General features: G+C 39.9%; 2 protein-coding genes across 3 annotated transcripts in view; both read right to left on the minus strand.

Annotated features, from left to right (window-relative positions):
• LOC148195309 (uncharacterized) overlaps positions 1 to 1,340 on the minus strand; it is a 10,961-nt gene extending 9,621 nt beyond the window's left edge. The window contains exons 1-3 of the mRNA XM_088095156.1: positions 690 to 1,340; positions 484 to 606; positions 3 to 398 (exon numbers count right to left, since the gene is read on the minus strand). Coding sequence (XP_087951282.1) covers positions 3 to 398; positions 484 to 606; positions 690 to 1,325 — 1,155 coding nt within the window. The 5' untranslated portion in view covers positions 1,326 to 1,340. The remainder of the gene's footprint in view (positions 1 to 2; positions 399 to 483; positions 607 to 689) is intronic.
• A 1,859-nt stretch (positions 1,341 to 3,199) lies between these two features.
• LOC148195310 (uncharacterized) lies at positions 3,200 to 10,272 on the minus strand. Of its 2 annotated transcripts, none has more exons than XM_088094859.1 (2): positions 9,108 to 10,272; positions 3,200 to 3,279 (listed from the first exon to the last, which is right to left on the minus strand). In XM_088094859.1, the coding sequence occupies exons 1-2, from the start codon at positions 10,270 to 10,272 to the stop codon at positions 3,206 to 3,208; spliced, it is 1,239 nt and encodes a 412-aa protein (XP_087950985.1). In that variant the 3' UTR covers positions 3,200 to 3,205. The 2 variants fall into 2 exon arrangements, 1 of the variants encoding a protein (XP_087950985.1); XR_015780933.1 differs by lacking the exon at positions 9,108 to 10,272 and adding an exon at positions 5,056 to 6,251 and having other exon boundaries at positions 3,218 to 3,279.
• Between the last annotated feature and the right edge of the window lie 5,067 nt (positions 10,273 to 15,339).

The following is a 15,339-nucleotide window of genomic DNA, read 5'->3' on the forward strand; positions in this document are numbered from 1 at the left end:
ACGGTCCCGGTGTATGGAGTCCTAAGAGCTCTTCCCTTGTAACGCCTTCGTGATCCAACCCTAACATACGTCTTCAAAGGTTGTTCATTTCCGTCAATGTCAGTAGGGGATACAAAACCAGTGTTCACAGATGGTTCTGTACGAGGCACACTTTGTCCAACGTCATCTTTATTTTGCCTTCTTGCCTTCTCTTCAGCCAATTGTGCCTCCAAAGTTGCAACCCTCCTTTTAAGTTCTTCAATTAGAAATTCTTGTTCCTCTAAGGCACGCATAAAAGTTTCTCTGCGAGCTCTTTTTTGTTTCTTCTTTCCTCTTGGTTTAGCATCCTTTCTTTTAGGTGTTGGTCTGTATTCCTCCTTATCCTTCGTTGAAGGACCACCATAAACATCGTCAACAACCTGAAATTTAACAACACATTACAGATTACACAACTTTGGTCAATATATGAAAACATAACAAAACTTTCGATAACAAACAACTTACCAAACCTGTCTCCATACACCGTTTAACGAACTTGTCTCCAACACTTATATTCATCCAATGCAATATTCGTGGAAATTTATCAATAGGACCTTTTGGTGGAACAAACAGCTCAAAAAACCATACCTAAAACAAATAAATCATCTTCACTTGTAACAAACTTAATTCAAATAACATTTTAAGTAAGTACATCAAATACTATTAATTACCTGCAGCATGTACACACAACCGTTGACGTAAACGTTTGAAATACCTTTGCCTTTCTTCAAGCCTTTTGAAGCTTTGCACAAACTATGTAACAGAAAACGATAAACTAGACTACCCCAACAATAACTACCCAAAGCACTTAAGTTGTCAACAACATTAAACATTACGGGAAACACTTTCCCGCTACGTTTTGGAAATAAAATCTCACTTATCCCTACCAGGAGGTAAAGGCTACAAAAATGAGAACAAGGAATCTTCTTCTTTTGTTTTCGCATTAGAATTTTGTATATTGAATTCAATTCCTTTGTTCCTTTGCCTATGTATTTCACACATTCACTATTGCCCAGCTCTTCCTTTAAGTTAATGTTTGCACCATCTGTACTCAGTCCCAACCCTAAATAAATATCATTTTCATTTATATTCAAAACTTTATTCCCAACTATAAAACCACTACTACAGTCGTCCCACTTACCCAATAACTCACTCAGTATATTTCTACCTACTTTAACATTGACATTGACATCTAAAAACCAAGCAAATGGAGTTGTCGCAATCAATGATCGATGCTCCTTTGTTAAGCGTTCGTTCAAAGTACATATATACTTTGTTGAAAAAGAGTGACGAACACTCAACTGCATAAACCAAAATCAAATCATCAAAACAACGAAACCCAATAACCCAAGCACCACAACACAACGATACGAACCCCAAACATTAACCCAAATCAAATAACCATGCTACGTGATGCCCAAACCGAATAACCAAGCTACGACATGGAATGGAAAACCACTTACCTTAGTCGTCGGACAATCGTCACCGGAACTTGCCATTACGCACGATAACAGGAGACCAAACTGGCCGGAGACAACAGGATGCAAATGGAACGAAGCGAGACGAAACGCAACCTTCGACCTCTCAAGAGAACGGACCTCGTTTGCAATGGAACAGAGAAAGGGAAAGGCAATGGAACAGAGAAAGGGAAAGGGGTATTTTAGGATTTTCACTCAAAATAAGGGTTACGGTCATAGGTTTTAAAAAAAAAAAAATTTAAACGAACCAATGAGGTGGCGACACGTGACGTTGTCAAAAGAGTGTTAAAAATCTGTTGTTGGAATATCGCGGTCCAAACAAAAAATATATATCGATACTACTCTAATAATATAATAATATATATTATGATTTTAAAATAAAAACTAATATAATTATAATGAAAATGTTATTATTTAATTGTGTCAAATGAACGTAATTTGTCATTTTTTCTGTCTCAAAAGTTCAATTCTCCGACAAATAAACATTGGAGCGGATGCGAGCACACCATGCATGATGATGACACACGCCTCGCATAACTACTAGTATATGAAGAGAACGCTAACATGTACGGAGCACAATTTTTTTTCTTTTTGTTGGTTTTATAAATTGGTTTGTTTGTTGACACTTTCTCTCGTCTAAATTAGGGAAAATATTTATCTTGTAAAGAAAAAAAACATATTGACATTTTAAATATAGTGATATTTATTTTATTTCTTGAAAATTTCCTTTTTTTACTCTATGAAATAAAGGATAAGCAAAATATATCTTAAATAAGTAAACATAAAAAGGAAAACAGTTTTGTTGTGATGAATGAAAGTTGAGCCTGGTGTGGGAATAGGCATAGTCAGTAATGCGTGATTAGGTTAAAGTAGCGGGTCGGTTCAAAAAAAGCTTCTTTCGAGTATTATTATCTAATAGATATATTACAAAAAAGAATAATAATAGAATAAATTTCGCACTACAAAACATATTTTTTAATACATGTATTTTTCAAGTACTGTTAATGATATTTGTAATTATTTTTGTAGTAAAAAATAGTTTCGAGCATTGAATTTGCTTCAAACTTATTTTATTTTAAATATGCTAATAGATAGATTGAAAAAATACTTTATTTTCAAATATTTATTACAAAGTGATAAAATATTAAATGTTTTTATCAATATTTTTATAGCGAAGAACAATAAATTAAAACTATATTATTTTTTCGATTTTCTTCGCTTAAAAAAAATAGTGTATAGATTGTGTTGTACGTCTTTTTCTAGTAGGTTAGATATCTGTCTTCTTGCCCTAAAATGTAAAATTGTACGTCTGTAGAAAAAAATAATTTTCAACTTCTGTAAATATGAATTCGGGTTTTTAACATATTTTAGGGACTATCTTGAAATTATTTTTTTAGAATGTTAACAAAACATATGTGTGACATCCCAAAAATACAGTAAAAACCATATAATTAGAAAATCACAGTTAATAATAAAACAGTACAGTTTTCCAACTAAAATTTAAAACCAAACGAACGCTCAAGGACGAACGTCCTTGAATACAGTCTTACAACAATAAAGAACGAACACATAAAGCCGCACGTCCACACCAGAGTTACAATTTACAACTGAACGTAAAATTAAAACCTGACCGAACGGTTCACACAGGAAAGCACCGAACGGTCATACATAAAAAAAAAAAAAAAAAATTAAAGGATTGGCCGAGCGTCTCACTGCTCGGTCTTCACTTCAACTTCAACCAGATTCTCTTCGTTCAATGCCTCTTCCAAACGCTCATCTCCCTCTGCTCACATCCACACGGATGATCATTGCAACGACAGGACGGACGTACAAAACGAGACAACACAAGGAAAAACGCAAGGGTAAGCTTATGTAATTTAACTCATGCATCAACATACAAATTCATGAAATCAATTCATCACACATGAACACAATTCAACATACATGCTTATTTCAACGCACACTTAACATAAAACTTAATACACGACTGACTGTCCGGACTGTATGAATTCTGCGTAGTTACAGGCGTTCACGCACCCGGGTGGTGTGGTAACTGGCATTCTCATCAGCTGCCACCCGAGGTTAGTCCATTCCGTCCAAATTACTGTAATTTCCAAATAACTGATATGTGACGGGGACCTCCTGCCATTCCCACGCATGACATACCCCCTCTATGTGAGGACGAGTGGTCACAGAATATCAGGATCGAACAGCCAGCATTAACTTCCCACAGTCATACTTTACAAATTCTCATAATCATCCAAGAGTCATTCCTCCCCGGAACGCTCATTCAATATTCATACTTTCATTTCATATACTGTACATCATCCACTATTTATCATTTCATAATCATTTTCATCATTCATAGGTAAACCATCAAAAACGAACGTTCTGTCAACAATTAAGACCGAGGACGAACGCTGTGAGTGAGACCAAAAGACGCTCGTTCGAATCAGAGTACGAACGGCAGAATTTCAATGACGTACACTGTTCACTGGACGAACGTTATTTACCTGGAAAATCATGAACGGACGCTCGTTAAAATCAGAAAACGAACGTGGTAAATCTGAAGTTGGACGTACGCTTTTCAATAAAACCGAATACCATTTTGAGCGAGCGCTCAGTGTAAGACCGAGCCCCATTATGGACGAACGCTCCTTTCAAAACCGAGCACCATTAGGACGAGCGTTCAGTATAAACCGAACACCCTTTAGGACGAACGCTCAGTCAAAACCGAGACCCGTAGGACGAACGCTCAATTCGGAGAACCATTTGGACGAACGCTCAGTTCAAAACCGAGCGCCATTTTGGACGAACGCTCATTCCGGAGCACAATTTGGACGAACGTTCAATTCAAAACCGAGACCATTTGGACGAACGTTCAATTCAAAACCGAGACCATTTGGGACGAACGCTCAGTTCAAAACTGAGCATCCAGAACGAACGTTCAGAGTGAGACCGAACGCTAGTAGCCTTTAAAATAATGGACTTTGATTTCGGAGAAGTGTTTACGAACGGTAAAATACACTATTATGTATATATGCGTATAACTGAAGGGAATTTTTATCAAAGACTACCAAACATAGTACTTGACCGAACGCTCAAATGAATCATTTTAACATGAGGACGCTCGTCCTCGACCAGGGATCATTCCAAATGAACGAATCCCATCTCTTGAATGTTAAATAGGGAGACCGAACGGTCAAAGACCGTTCAGTACGAACGTAAAAATCATAGGGGAAGTTCTTGTTCAATATTCATTTACATTTCCAGTTCATTCTACATTATACAAAATCTCTTAGTTTCATACGTTCATATCAATCATCAATTTCCACATTTCATACAGGCCATCTCATGTAAATTCACACATCTCATTTCACCAAGAAAAACGAACGTTCATGCAGTTCAGTAAATCAAATATCATGTATTATACTCATACCATCAAATAACGAACGTTCATACCATTCACTCATATCATTCATCATGCATTATTTTCATACGGCTAAATAACGAACGTTCACACAACATACATTAGTTAAATTAAATAAGCTTCCCTTACTTGGAGATGACGAACGTCCACAAATGCACAAAAATACTTCTTCTCTACGGAATCTCCTAACGTCAACGCTCGTAAATTCAACTACAAGAACGAACCCCAATCACCAATATCAGATTTGCTCCACAATCCAGCTTTGCCAACCGAACGTCTTCTCTGGAAGTCCTTAATGCCGTACGTCCTTTTACAGTGCCGGAACCCAGAATTGGAGGGGATGAAACGGTGGTTCTTAGAGAGAAGGTGCAGAGAAAAATGAAGAGAGAAGGAGGAGAGACTTGGATTCTTAGGAATGAAAAATGGTGTACGTGCAGAGGGTGGAGAATATTTCAGAAATTCTCAGATTCGTTTTCCACTCTCGTCCAGCGCACTCTCCACTTAGCCAACTCACATTCCCACTCAGCCACACTGGACGCACGTCCTGCACTCCAGATTCTCGACAGTCCATTCTGGACGTCCACTCCGCAGTCGCCACGTGTCTTCCACTTCCAATTCCTGACTCAGCTCCACGTGCAACAGCTGGCGCTCGTTAGTGGATGTCGGGCACTGCTGTCGTCCAAGTGCGTCGCTGAGGTGGCGCGCTCTCCAACTGCCACGTTTTTTTTTTTTTTTTTTTTTTTTTCGAGGCCTGACATTCTCCCCAACTACAAAAATTTTCGTCCTCGAAAATTAAGACGTACTCTCAAACAGATGAGGATATAAATCCTTCATGGCATCTTCCACTTCCCATGTAGAGTCGCCCGTCTTTTCATCCCATACGACTTTCACCAATTTGACAGTTTTATTCTTGTAGTGCCTGGTGTTGCTATCTTCAACTCTAACGGGTTGCATTTCTAGTGTACGGTCTTGACGAAGACGAATGTCTTCCAACTCCAGTATGTGCGATGGATCGGATACGTACTTCCGGAGTTGAGAAACGTGGAAGACGGGATGCAAGTTGGATAACTGAGGTGGCAAAGATAACTCGTACGCGACTGGTCCGATCTTCCTCAAGATCTGATAAGGTCCGATGAACTTGGGAGACAACTTCTTCGGTCGAATGGCTCTCCCAACTCCAGTAGTCGGATGTAGTCTAAGGAAGACGTGATCTCCAGCATCGAACTCCAATGGCCTTCTTCTTTTGTCAGCGTATGACTTCTGTCTGCTCCGAGATGCCTTCAGCCTTTCTTGGATCAATTTCACCTTCTCAGTCGTCTGCTGAATGAGCTCTGGTCCAGTTAAGACCTTTTCTCCTTCCTGAAACCAACACAATGGCGTTCGACACTTCCTACCATACAGAGCTTCAAAGGGAGCCATTCCAATGCTGGCTTGGAAACTGTTGTTGTAGGTGAACTCTACCAAAGGTAAGACTTCATCCCAGACGCCCATGTGATCTAGGACGCACGTCCTAAGCAAGTCTTCGAGCGTCTGAATGGTCCTTTCAGACTGACCGTCTGTCTGAGGATGATAAGCCGAACTCATATGAAGTTTGCTACCGAGCTCACTTTGTAATGATTGCCAGAATCGAGAGGTAAACCTTGTGTCTCGGTCTGAAACAATGCTAGACGGAACTCCATGTAGACGAACAATTTCCTTGATGTAAAGCTTAGCCAGGTTCGTCATTGACATCTTCAGGTTGACTGCTAGGAAGTGAGCGCTCTTCGTCAGACGATCCACTATTACCCATATGGAATCATGATTCCTGACCGTTCGGGGTAAGTGAGTCACGAAGTCCATCGCAATGCCGTCCCACTTCCATTCCGGAATCTCTAACTGCTGAAGTAGACCGCCTGGCCTCTGATGTTCAGCCTTGGCTCGTTGACACGTTAAACACGATGCCACAAAACGTGCGACATCACTCTTCATTCCCGGCCACCAGAAAGATTTCCTGAGGTCTTGATACATCTTAGTCATACCAGGGTGTATGCTAAGACGACTGTGGTGTCCTTCCTCAAGAATCATCCTTTTCAACTCACCATCATTCGGAATGCACGTCCTACCCATGTATCGTAGACAACCGTCTGTTCCCGTGTTGAACTCCTTGGCCTGATCTGTACCGAGTGCGTTCAAGATCTTCACCAACTCTTCGTCTTCTCGCTGCTTCATTCTGATCCGGTCAAATACGTCACTGGAGATTCTAAGAGTACAGCATTTAATAACATTCGGTTCCAAGTCGAATTGTAACCTTAGATCTCTAAAGCTTTCTACCAAACTTAACTCTCGGACCATCATGGAGGAGACGTGAACTACCTTTCTGCTTAAAGCGTCTGCTACAACATTTGCTTTTCCCGGATGGTAAAGTAGTTCGAAGTCATAGTCCTTTAAGAACTCCAGCCAACGTCTCTGTCTCATATTCAACTCCTTTTGATCAAAAAGGTACTTGAGACTCTTGTGATCACTGAACACTTGAAAAGTTGATCCATACAAGTAGTGCCTCCATATCTTCAAAGCAAAGACGACCGCTGCTAATTCCAGGTCGTGAGTTGGGTAGTTCTTCTCGTGAACTTTCAACTGCCGTGAAGCGTACGCTACTGCCCGCCTCTCTTGCATGAGCACACAACCCAAACCTTGATGAGAAGCGTCACAATATACTTCGAAGGGTTTAGCCGTGTCAGGTATGACCAGTACTGGGGCGCTTGTTAACTTATTCTTCAATTCCTGGAAACTTCTTTCACACCGATCGGTCCAAGCGAACGGTTGATCCTTTCTGGTCAGCTGAGTAAGCGGAGCTACTATTTTGGAAAATCCTTCAATGAACCGTCTATAATATCCCGCGAGTCCTACAAAACTGCGAACTTCAGTAACCGAACGTGGACTTTCCCATTCCAGTACCGCTCTTACTTTGGCCGGATCCACTGAGATTCCTCCAGCTGAAACCACGTGCCCCAAGAATTGCACTTCCTTCATCCAAAATTCACATTTTGAGAACTTGGCGTACAACTCCTTTTCTCTTAGTATGCCTAGAACGATCCTCAAGTGACCCTCGTGCTCTTCATAGCTCTTGGAGTAGACAAGAATATCATCAATGAAGACTACAACGAATTTGTCTAGGTACGGTCTGAAGATACGATTCATGTAGTCCATGAAAACTGCTGGTGCATTCGTCACACCGAACGGCATTACTACATATTCGTAGTGTCCATAACGAGATCTGAAAGCTGTCTTCTGGATGTCTTCTTCCTTCACCCGAATTTGATGATATCCCGAACGCAAGTCAATCTTTGAAAATACAGTCGCACCATGTAACTGATCCAGTAGGTCATCAATCCTAGGTAACGGATACTTGTTCTTGATGGTTAGCTTGTTCAGCTGCCTGTAATCAATGCAAAGACGAGAGCTACCATCCTTCTTCTTCACTAAGAGTACCGGCGCTCCCCAAGGTGATGCGCTAGGTCTGATAAACTGCTTATCCATTAACTCTTCAATCTGTTCCTTGAGTTCAGCTAACTCTGCTGGCGACATCCGATAAGGTGCAATAGAGATAGGTCCAGCATTCGACACTAAGTCGATAGTAAATTCCACCTCGCGTGGAGGAGGTAATCCAGGCACTTCATCAGGAAATACATCAGAGAATTCATCCACGACTGATCGTCCTCCATTCGATTTACTAGACGGTCGCTCATGATTCAAATCTTCAATTCGTTCGTCTGAATGCGTCATGATCAGAAAACAACTAGCACCATCCCCGATGTCTTCTTTCAATTGACCGAGCGTCACAGATAGATCCACTTCATACTCGTCTGGAAACACCAATTCCTTTGCACCGCAATCTATGAGAATGCGATTGGCAGCCAGCCAATCCATTCCTAAGATTACTTCTAAATCTTGCAAGGGTAGACAGATGAGATTCACTTTATAATTTCGCCCCTCAACCTCTATAGGACACTTAACACATACAGTAGACGTCCTAACCTCACCAGCCGCTGGGGTTGATACTACCAAGTCGAACTGCATCTCGCGTTCGGCTAATCCCAATTTCTCAACACACGCCTTCGAAATGAAGGAGTGTGTTGCCCCCGAATCATACAACACACAAACAGGCATTCCAAACAACAAACAAGTACTGGTGACGAGCGTACCTGAGCTGGCAGCTTCGGCGCCCGTGATCGCATACACTCGACCAACAGCTTGTGCTCGTCCACCCCGATCCTGTTGCATTCTCCCGGCATTTGGCGGCCTCATTGCCGCTCGTCCGCCCATTCTACACTCACGTTCTATATGACCATTTCTTCCACAACGAGTGCAGGACTTCACTCCCAATAACTGAGGGCAAGACGACCGGTAGTGTGGTCCTCCACATTGGAAACACTTGACTGATCCGTGCTGTCCAGACTGTCCGGCAACAACCATAGCCTGAGAATTAGATGGTTGTACTGGGCGAGCATACGGCAACCTGTTCCGATTCAGATTCGGCCTGGACATGATTGGTCCTCTAGTTGGTTGTTGCTGCTTCTTCAGTCGTTCTGCTTCAGCCACATTTTTCTCTAACACTTTTGCTCTCTCAATCATGGCAGGAAAAGACTTAATGCAAAGGCTGGATATCAGTACCTTCAGATCACTTCTCAGCCCATTTTCAAACTTCCTGCATTGCCATACTTCACTGGTCGCCATGGTATTAAAACGAACCAGATGTTTAAACCTGTTGGTGTACTCAGAAACAGACATACTACCTTGCACCAGCTGGAGAAATTCCACTTCCTTGCCGAAACGAACACTATCCGGGAAATACTCTTCATAAAATTTTTCCTTGAAGACTTCCCAAGAAATAGGGCTGTGAGAGTCTGTCAGTAACATCTTCGTACTCGACCACCAATGACTGGCCTCTCCAGTCAACAAATACTCAGTGAATGCCAGCCTTCGATCGTTTGGACATTCCTTGACGTCGTAGAGACGCTCCATATCCTGCAGCCACTGATCTGCCCCATCAGGAGGACACTTTCCATCAAACTTCGCTGGACGATGTTGCAAAAAGTTCTCCAAACTCCACTCGGTCTGATGAGTAGTGTTTGAAGCGGAGGCTCCAGGTGTACCCCTAGTAGTTGCAAGGATCTCCATCAGTTGCCTCTGAGTCGCTTCAGAATTTGCACGAGCGGCCTCCAAACTCTGTAAGGCAGCCGCGTTCTGCTGCATCAAAACAGCATTCTGCTCTTGTAGTCTTTCAATCACTAATTCCAACAACCTGGTGTTGTTGGGCGCATCATGTTCATTGGTCGGTGGTGGAGGAGGAGGAAGTCTTGGTGCCATTTGTTCTCTGAGAAACAGAGAAAACGATCATTAATTAAGTTCAAGGAGTCTGAAATACTCAATAAAGAACGTTGAGCACACATCAAAACAAGCATGGTGTACTCACAACCTACAATGTCCTTAAAAGAACAAAACTGCTCTGATACCACTAATGTGACATCCCAAAAATACAGTAAAAACCATATAATTAGAAAATCACAGTTAATAATAAAACAGTACAGTTTTCCAACTAAAATTTAAAACCAAACGAACGCTCAAGGACGAACGTTCAATTCAAAACCGAGACCATTTGGGACGAACGCTCAGTTCAAAACTGAGCATCCAGAACGAACGTTCAGAGTGAGACCGAACGCTAGTAGCCTTTAAAATAATGGACTTTGATTTCGGAGAAGTGTTTACGAACGGTAAAATACACTATTATGTATATATGCGTATAACTGAAGGGAATTTTTATCAAAGAATACCAAACATAGTACTTGACCGAACGCTCAAATGAATCATTTTAACATGAGGACGCTCGTCCTCGACCAGGGATCATTCCAAATGAACGAATCCCATCTCTTGAATGTTAAATAGGGAGACCGAACGGTCAAAGACCGTTCAGTACGAACGTAAAAATCATAGGGGAAGTTCTTGTTCAATATTCATTTACATTTCCAGTTCATTCTACATTATACAAAATCTCTTAGTTTCATACGTTCATATCAATCATCAATTTCCACATTTCATACAGGCCATCTCATGTAAATTCACACATCTCATTTCACCAAGAAAAACGAACGTTCATGCAGTTCAGTAAATCAAATATCATGTATTATACTCATACCATCAAATAACGAACGTTCATACCATTCACTCATATCATTCATCATGCATTATTTTCATACGGCTAAATAACGAACGTTCACACAACATACATTAGTTAAATTAAATAAGCTTCCCTTACTTGGAGATGACGAACGTCCACAAATGCACAAAAATACTTCTTCTCTACGGAATCTCCTAACGTCAACGCTCGTAAATTCAACTACAAGAACGAACCCCAATCACCAATATCAGATTTGCTCCACAATCCAGCTTTGCCAACCGAACGTCTTCTCTGGAAGTCCTTAATGCCGTACGTCCTTTTACAGTGCCGGAACCCAGAATTGGAGGGGATGAAACGGTGGTTCTTAGAGAGAAGGTGCAGAGAAAAATGAAGAGAGAAGGAGGAGAGACTTGGATTCTTAGGAATGAAAAATGGTGTACGTGCAGAGGGTGGAGAATATTTCAGAAATTCTCAGATTCGTTTTCCACTCTCGTCCAGCGCACTCTCCACTTAGCCAACTCACATTCCCACTCAGCCACACTGGACGCACGTCCTGCACTCCAGATTCTCGACAGTCCATTCTGGACGTCCACTCCGCAGTCGCCACGTGTCTTCCACTTCCAATTCCTGACTCAGCTCCACGTGCAACAGCTGGCGCTCGTTAGTGGATGTCGGGCACTGCTGTCGTCCAAGTGCGTCGCTGAGGTGGCGCGCTCTCCAACTGCCACGTTTTTTTTTTTTTTCGAGGCCTGACAATATGCAATAAGTGATATTAAATTGAGAAGCTTTGAAAAGAGTTTTCTAGATCAAGGAGAGTTTCCATATCTATGAATTAAATTAGCCTTATATTAAAACCCACACTTTGATTTGGTTGTTACTTTAAATAAATTACAAAATAAATTGTGCCTTGACATTAAAATCGTCGACACTTTTAATATCTGGGTTGAAAAAAAAAAGTAAACTTGTTGCTTAAATCATGTGAAAAGTTTTTATGACTAAGATAAAATATAAAATAAAAAGTCAAAAGCGAAAAGATATTGGTTTGAAAGAAAAAAAAATATGTAATTTAAATTAAATTCTGTAAAAAATTAGAAGAAAAAAAAAACATAGAGTTAAGAATAATAACTCAAAAAATAGTAAAATAGAAACTAACAATAATAGCATAAGGTTTACAAAATTAATTTTCTTTACTTACATACACGTCTCTTCATTTTAAACCACTCAAATCCAAATAAAACTTCCTCAAACTAGCATGTACTTTTTTCCATCATAAAAAGGTATAATCTAAACTAAAACACAGAATTCATATATATAGAATTAAAGCCCTTGTTATATACACAATGAATAATGTAACATCCCAAAATTATACAGTCATCAACTATATACTTAGAATAATCACATTAATCAATATGGCAAAACAGTTTTAATAATACAGTAAGCAGTGAGCAAAAAAAAATGGCCGAACGGCCTTTCATTTATATATAAATATACGAGCGTTTACAAAAGAATAAGAACGAACGGTTTACAAAACCATTACCGAACGTCCAACTATTTACCATTAACAAAAAGAGCGCTCGCTCATAACGCTCACTAATCTAACTACACTAACTAGAAACCGAACGTTCACTGTTCGGCCTTCACCTCCACTTCTACTAAGTTTTCTTCAGCAAGTACCTCCTCTTCCAGTGTTTGCTCCAAGGAAGTATCGCCTTCTGCTCACATCCACACGGATGATCATTGCATTGGACAAGACGGATATACATAGACAAGACAACACAATGGAAATGCAAGGGTAAGCTTATTGAATTTAATTCAAGTCAAACATACATTTCATACTTATCAAATACAGCAAGTAAATTCACAAACATACTCATTCAATTCATACAATAATTCCATCCAAATCCTGATACTAGACCGACCGTCCGGACATGTATGAATCCTGTATAGCTAAGGTGTCCGTGCACCCAGGTGAGTGACTGGAATACTCATCAGTTAGCCACCTGAGGTTAGTCTTTTCTGTCCAAGTTACAGTTATGGACTAGACCTCCTGCCATTCCCACGCATGAAGTACTCATCTCTACTTGAGAACGAGTATTCACGGAAATCAGGATGAACCACCATCTAAGCTTTCCACGTTCATACTTACAAATCTCAATTTTCAACCAAGAGTCGTTCCACCCTGGAACGCTCGTTCAAATCCAACAATCACAATTTCATTTCTCATGGTGTTCGCACATATTAACCTTTCATCTTATTCACACTTCCATTCTTAATTTCACTTCCATAAAAGAACGAACGTCCAGCCCCCTTTGTAATAGAGGACGAACGTTAATGTAATATCAAGAAGGCTCGTTCACGAACTTGAATCAGTTAGATGAACTGAATCTAGAATGATTTATAATTTACTTAGAAAATCCAAATTCAATAACTCTGGAATGAATCAAATGAATAGATATATCACAAATTGTTTAAATAAAGAATTCGAACATAATTTAATTCAAGAGACAACCGCCAGTCAATGACGAGCGTGAAAATAGACTTTTGATGAATTTTGGACGAACGTCACTGAGGACTTGGACGAGCGTCAACAGAACTTTTGAACGGACGCTGTTTAGATTTATGGACGAACGCTATTTCAATTCCAGGACGAACGCTATTACCGTTCGCTAATAATTGAGAGAATGAACGAACGTTCGGTATATGACCGAGCGTTCTTTATCACATACGTATTGGAACGAGCGTTCGGTATCAGACCGAGCGCTACTTATTATTTATGCTTTTAGGACGAGCGTTCGGTCTAAGACCGAGCGCCACTTTAGGACGTACGCTTTTAGGTCGAGAACTTTCACTGATTCAAAAGCAAAGAAGTTTGGGATTTCTATAAGATAAGATAACTAAAATTGATGTCTTAAAATTTTGACTAAGTGTTCCAAAGAATGTTATCAAGCTTCTCAACCTCACTCAACACTCATGAAGGGTACGTTTGGCCAAATGCTCAAACATAAAGCTGTTTAAGAGGGCGTTCGTCCTCAAGGATAATCCTTTCCAAATGAAAGGGGTTCGACTACTTCAAGGAATTCACCAAAACTACCGAACGGTCAATGACCGTACCGATACGAACGTTCACTTTCATAGTATTTTCAGATTTAAATTCCACATACAGTAACCAAATTTTCCAGTATACTCACATTCATTTAATCATATCATAACATATCTTATACTTCTCAAGCTTTGAATTAAACACCATATCAAATCATTCAATACCAAGATCATATAACATACAACTTTTCAGATCATTCATATACACCAGCATAAAATTCTCAGTACATACATGCATCACTTTTCATATATCATCTCAGAATCATAATCATATTTTCAAACTTCACACACGCACATGCAGTACAGAGATCACATGAATTAAACCAATAAGCTTCCCTTACCCGGATTGCGCTTTCGTTCTTCAAAATAAAACCAGATCCCAGTATAAACTCTTCTACTCTTTACGTTTCAACCCAAATTTCCTTAAACTAAAATTACAGAAAACCAAATAATGGTTCAGAGAAGGTGCATGCAATTCAAAACGAGGCTTGCATGAGGAAAATGAAGAGCAGTTAAGGACGTGAAACTTACCCGTTTCAGAATCCAAAACTGTTCGGTTTGATGGAAAGCTTAGGACGTCTGGATCTCCTCTACGGTTTCTGAAATTGGATTGGAGAAGGAGAACGTGAGTTATGGTAGAGAGAAGAATGGAGGTTCTAGAGAGAAGGTAGAGAATTTGAGAAGTCAGAGGGTTTGAGGAAGAAGATGAAGTGTGCAGTGGGAAAGGGAAGAGTTTTTCAGAGAATTAATTTCTCTTCCCCACGTAGGACGAACGTCCATCCACGCGTTGCCACTTGGATTCCACTAACTATTTGGAACGTTCCAAAGTGACACTTGTCAGCATGCATGCAATGTGAAAGTGAGTGCGTTTTAATGGAAGGGTGTGCGTGTCACGGGGTATTAATGGAAGCAGAGAGGTGACTAAGCAGCGTAATTATTGGGGCGTGACAAATAAATTCATAAAAATTTATAAACTCAAATATTCATAGAAGAAAAATAAAATAATTTTTTACATGAAAATAGAAATATGCATGATATATATTATATTATATATATATATATATATATTATATATATAATATATGTATGTATATATATGTATGTATATATATGTATGTATATATCTATATATATATATATATATATGTATATATATGTAT

Source organism: Vigna umbellata, chromosome 7 (genome assembly GCF_029865625.1).
Source record: "Vigna umbellata cultivar VRB3 chromosome 7, Vumbellata_1.0, whole genome shotgun sequence".
NCBI classification, from domain to species: Eukaryota; Viridiplantae; Streptophyta; class Magnoliopsida; order Fabales; family Fabaceae; genus Vigna; species Vigna umbellata.

What these genes read in the sequence shown, in the direction of transcription:
- LOC148195310 (XM_088094859.1), bottom strand. Translation starts at nt 10,272, where the DNA reads ATGGCACCAAGACTTCCTCCTCCTCCACCACCGACCAATGAACATGAT. An exon ending in CGCCGAAGCTGCCAGCTCAG is followed by an intron (nt 3,280 to 9,107) that starts GTACGCTCGTCA and finishes GGATGTGAGCAG; the next exon opens with AGGGAGATGAGCGTTTGGAA.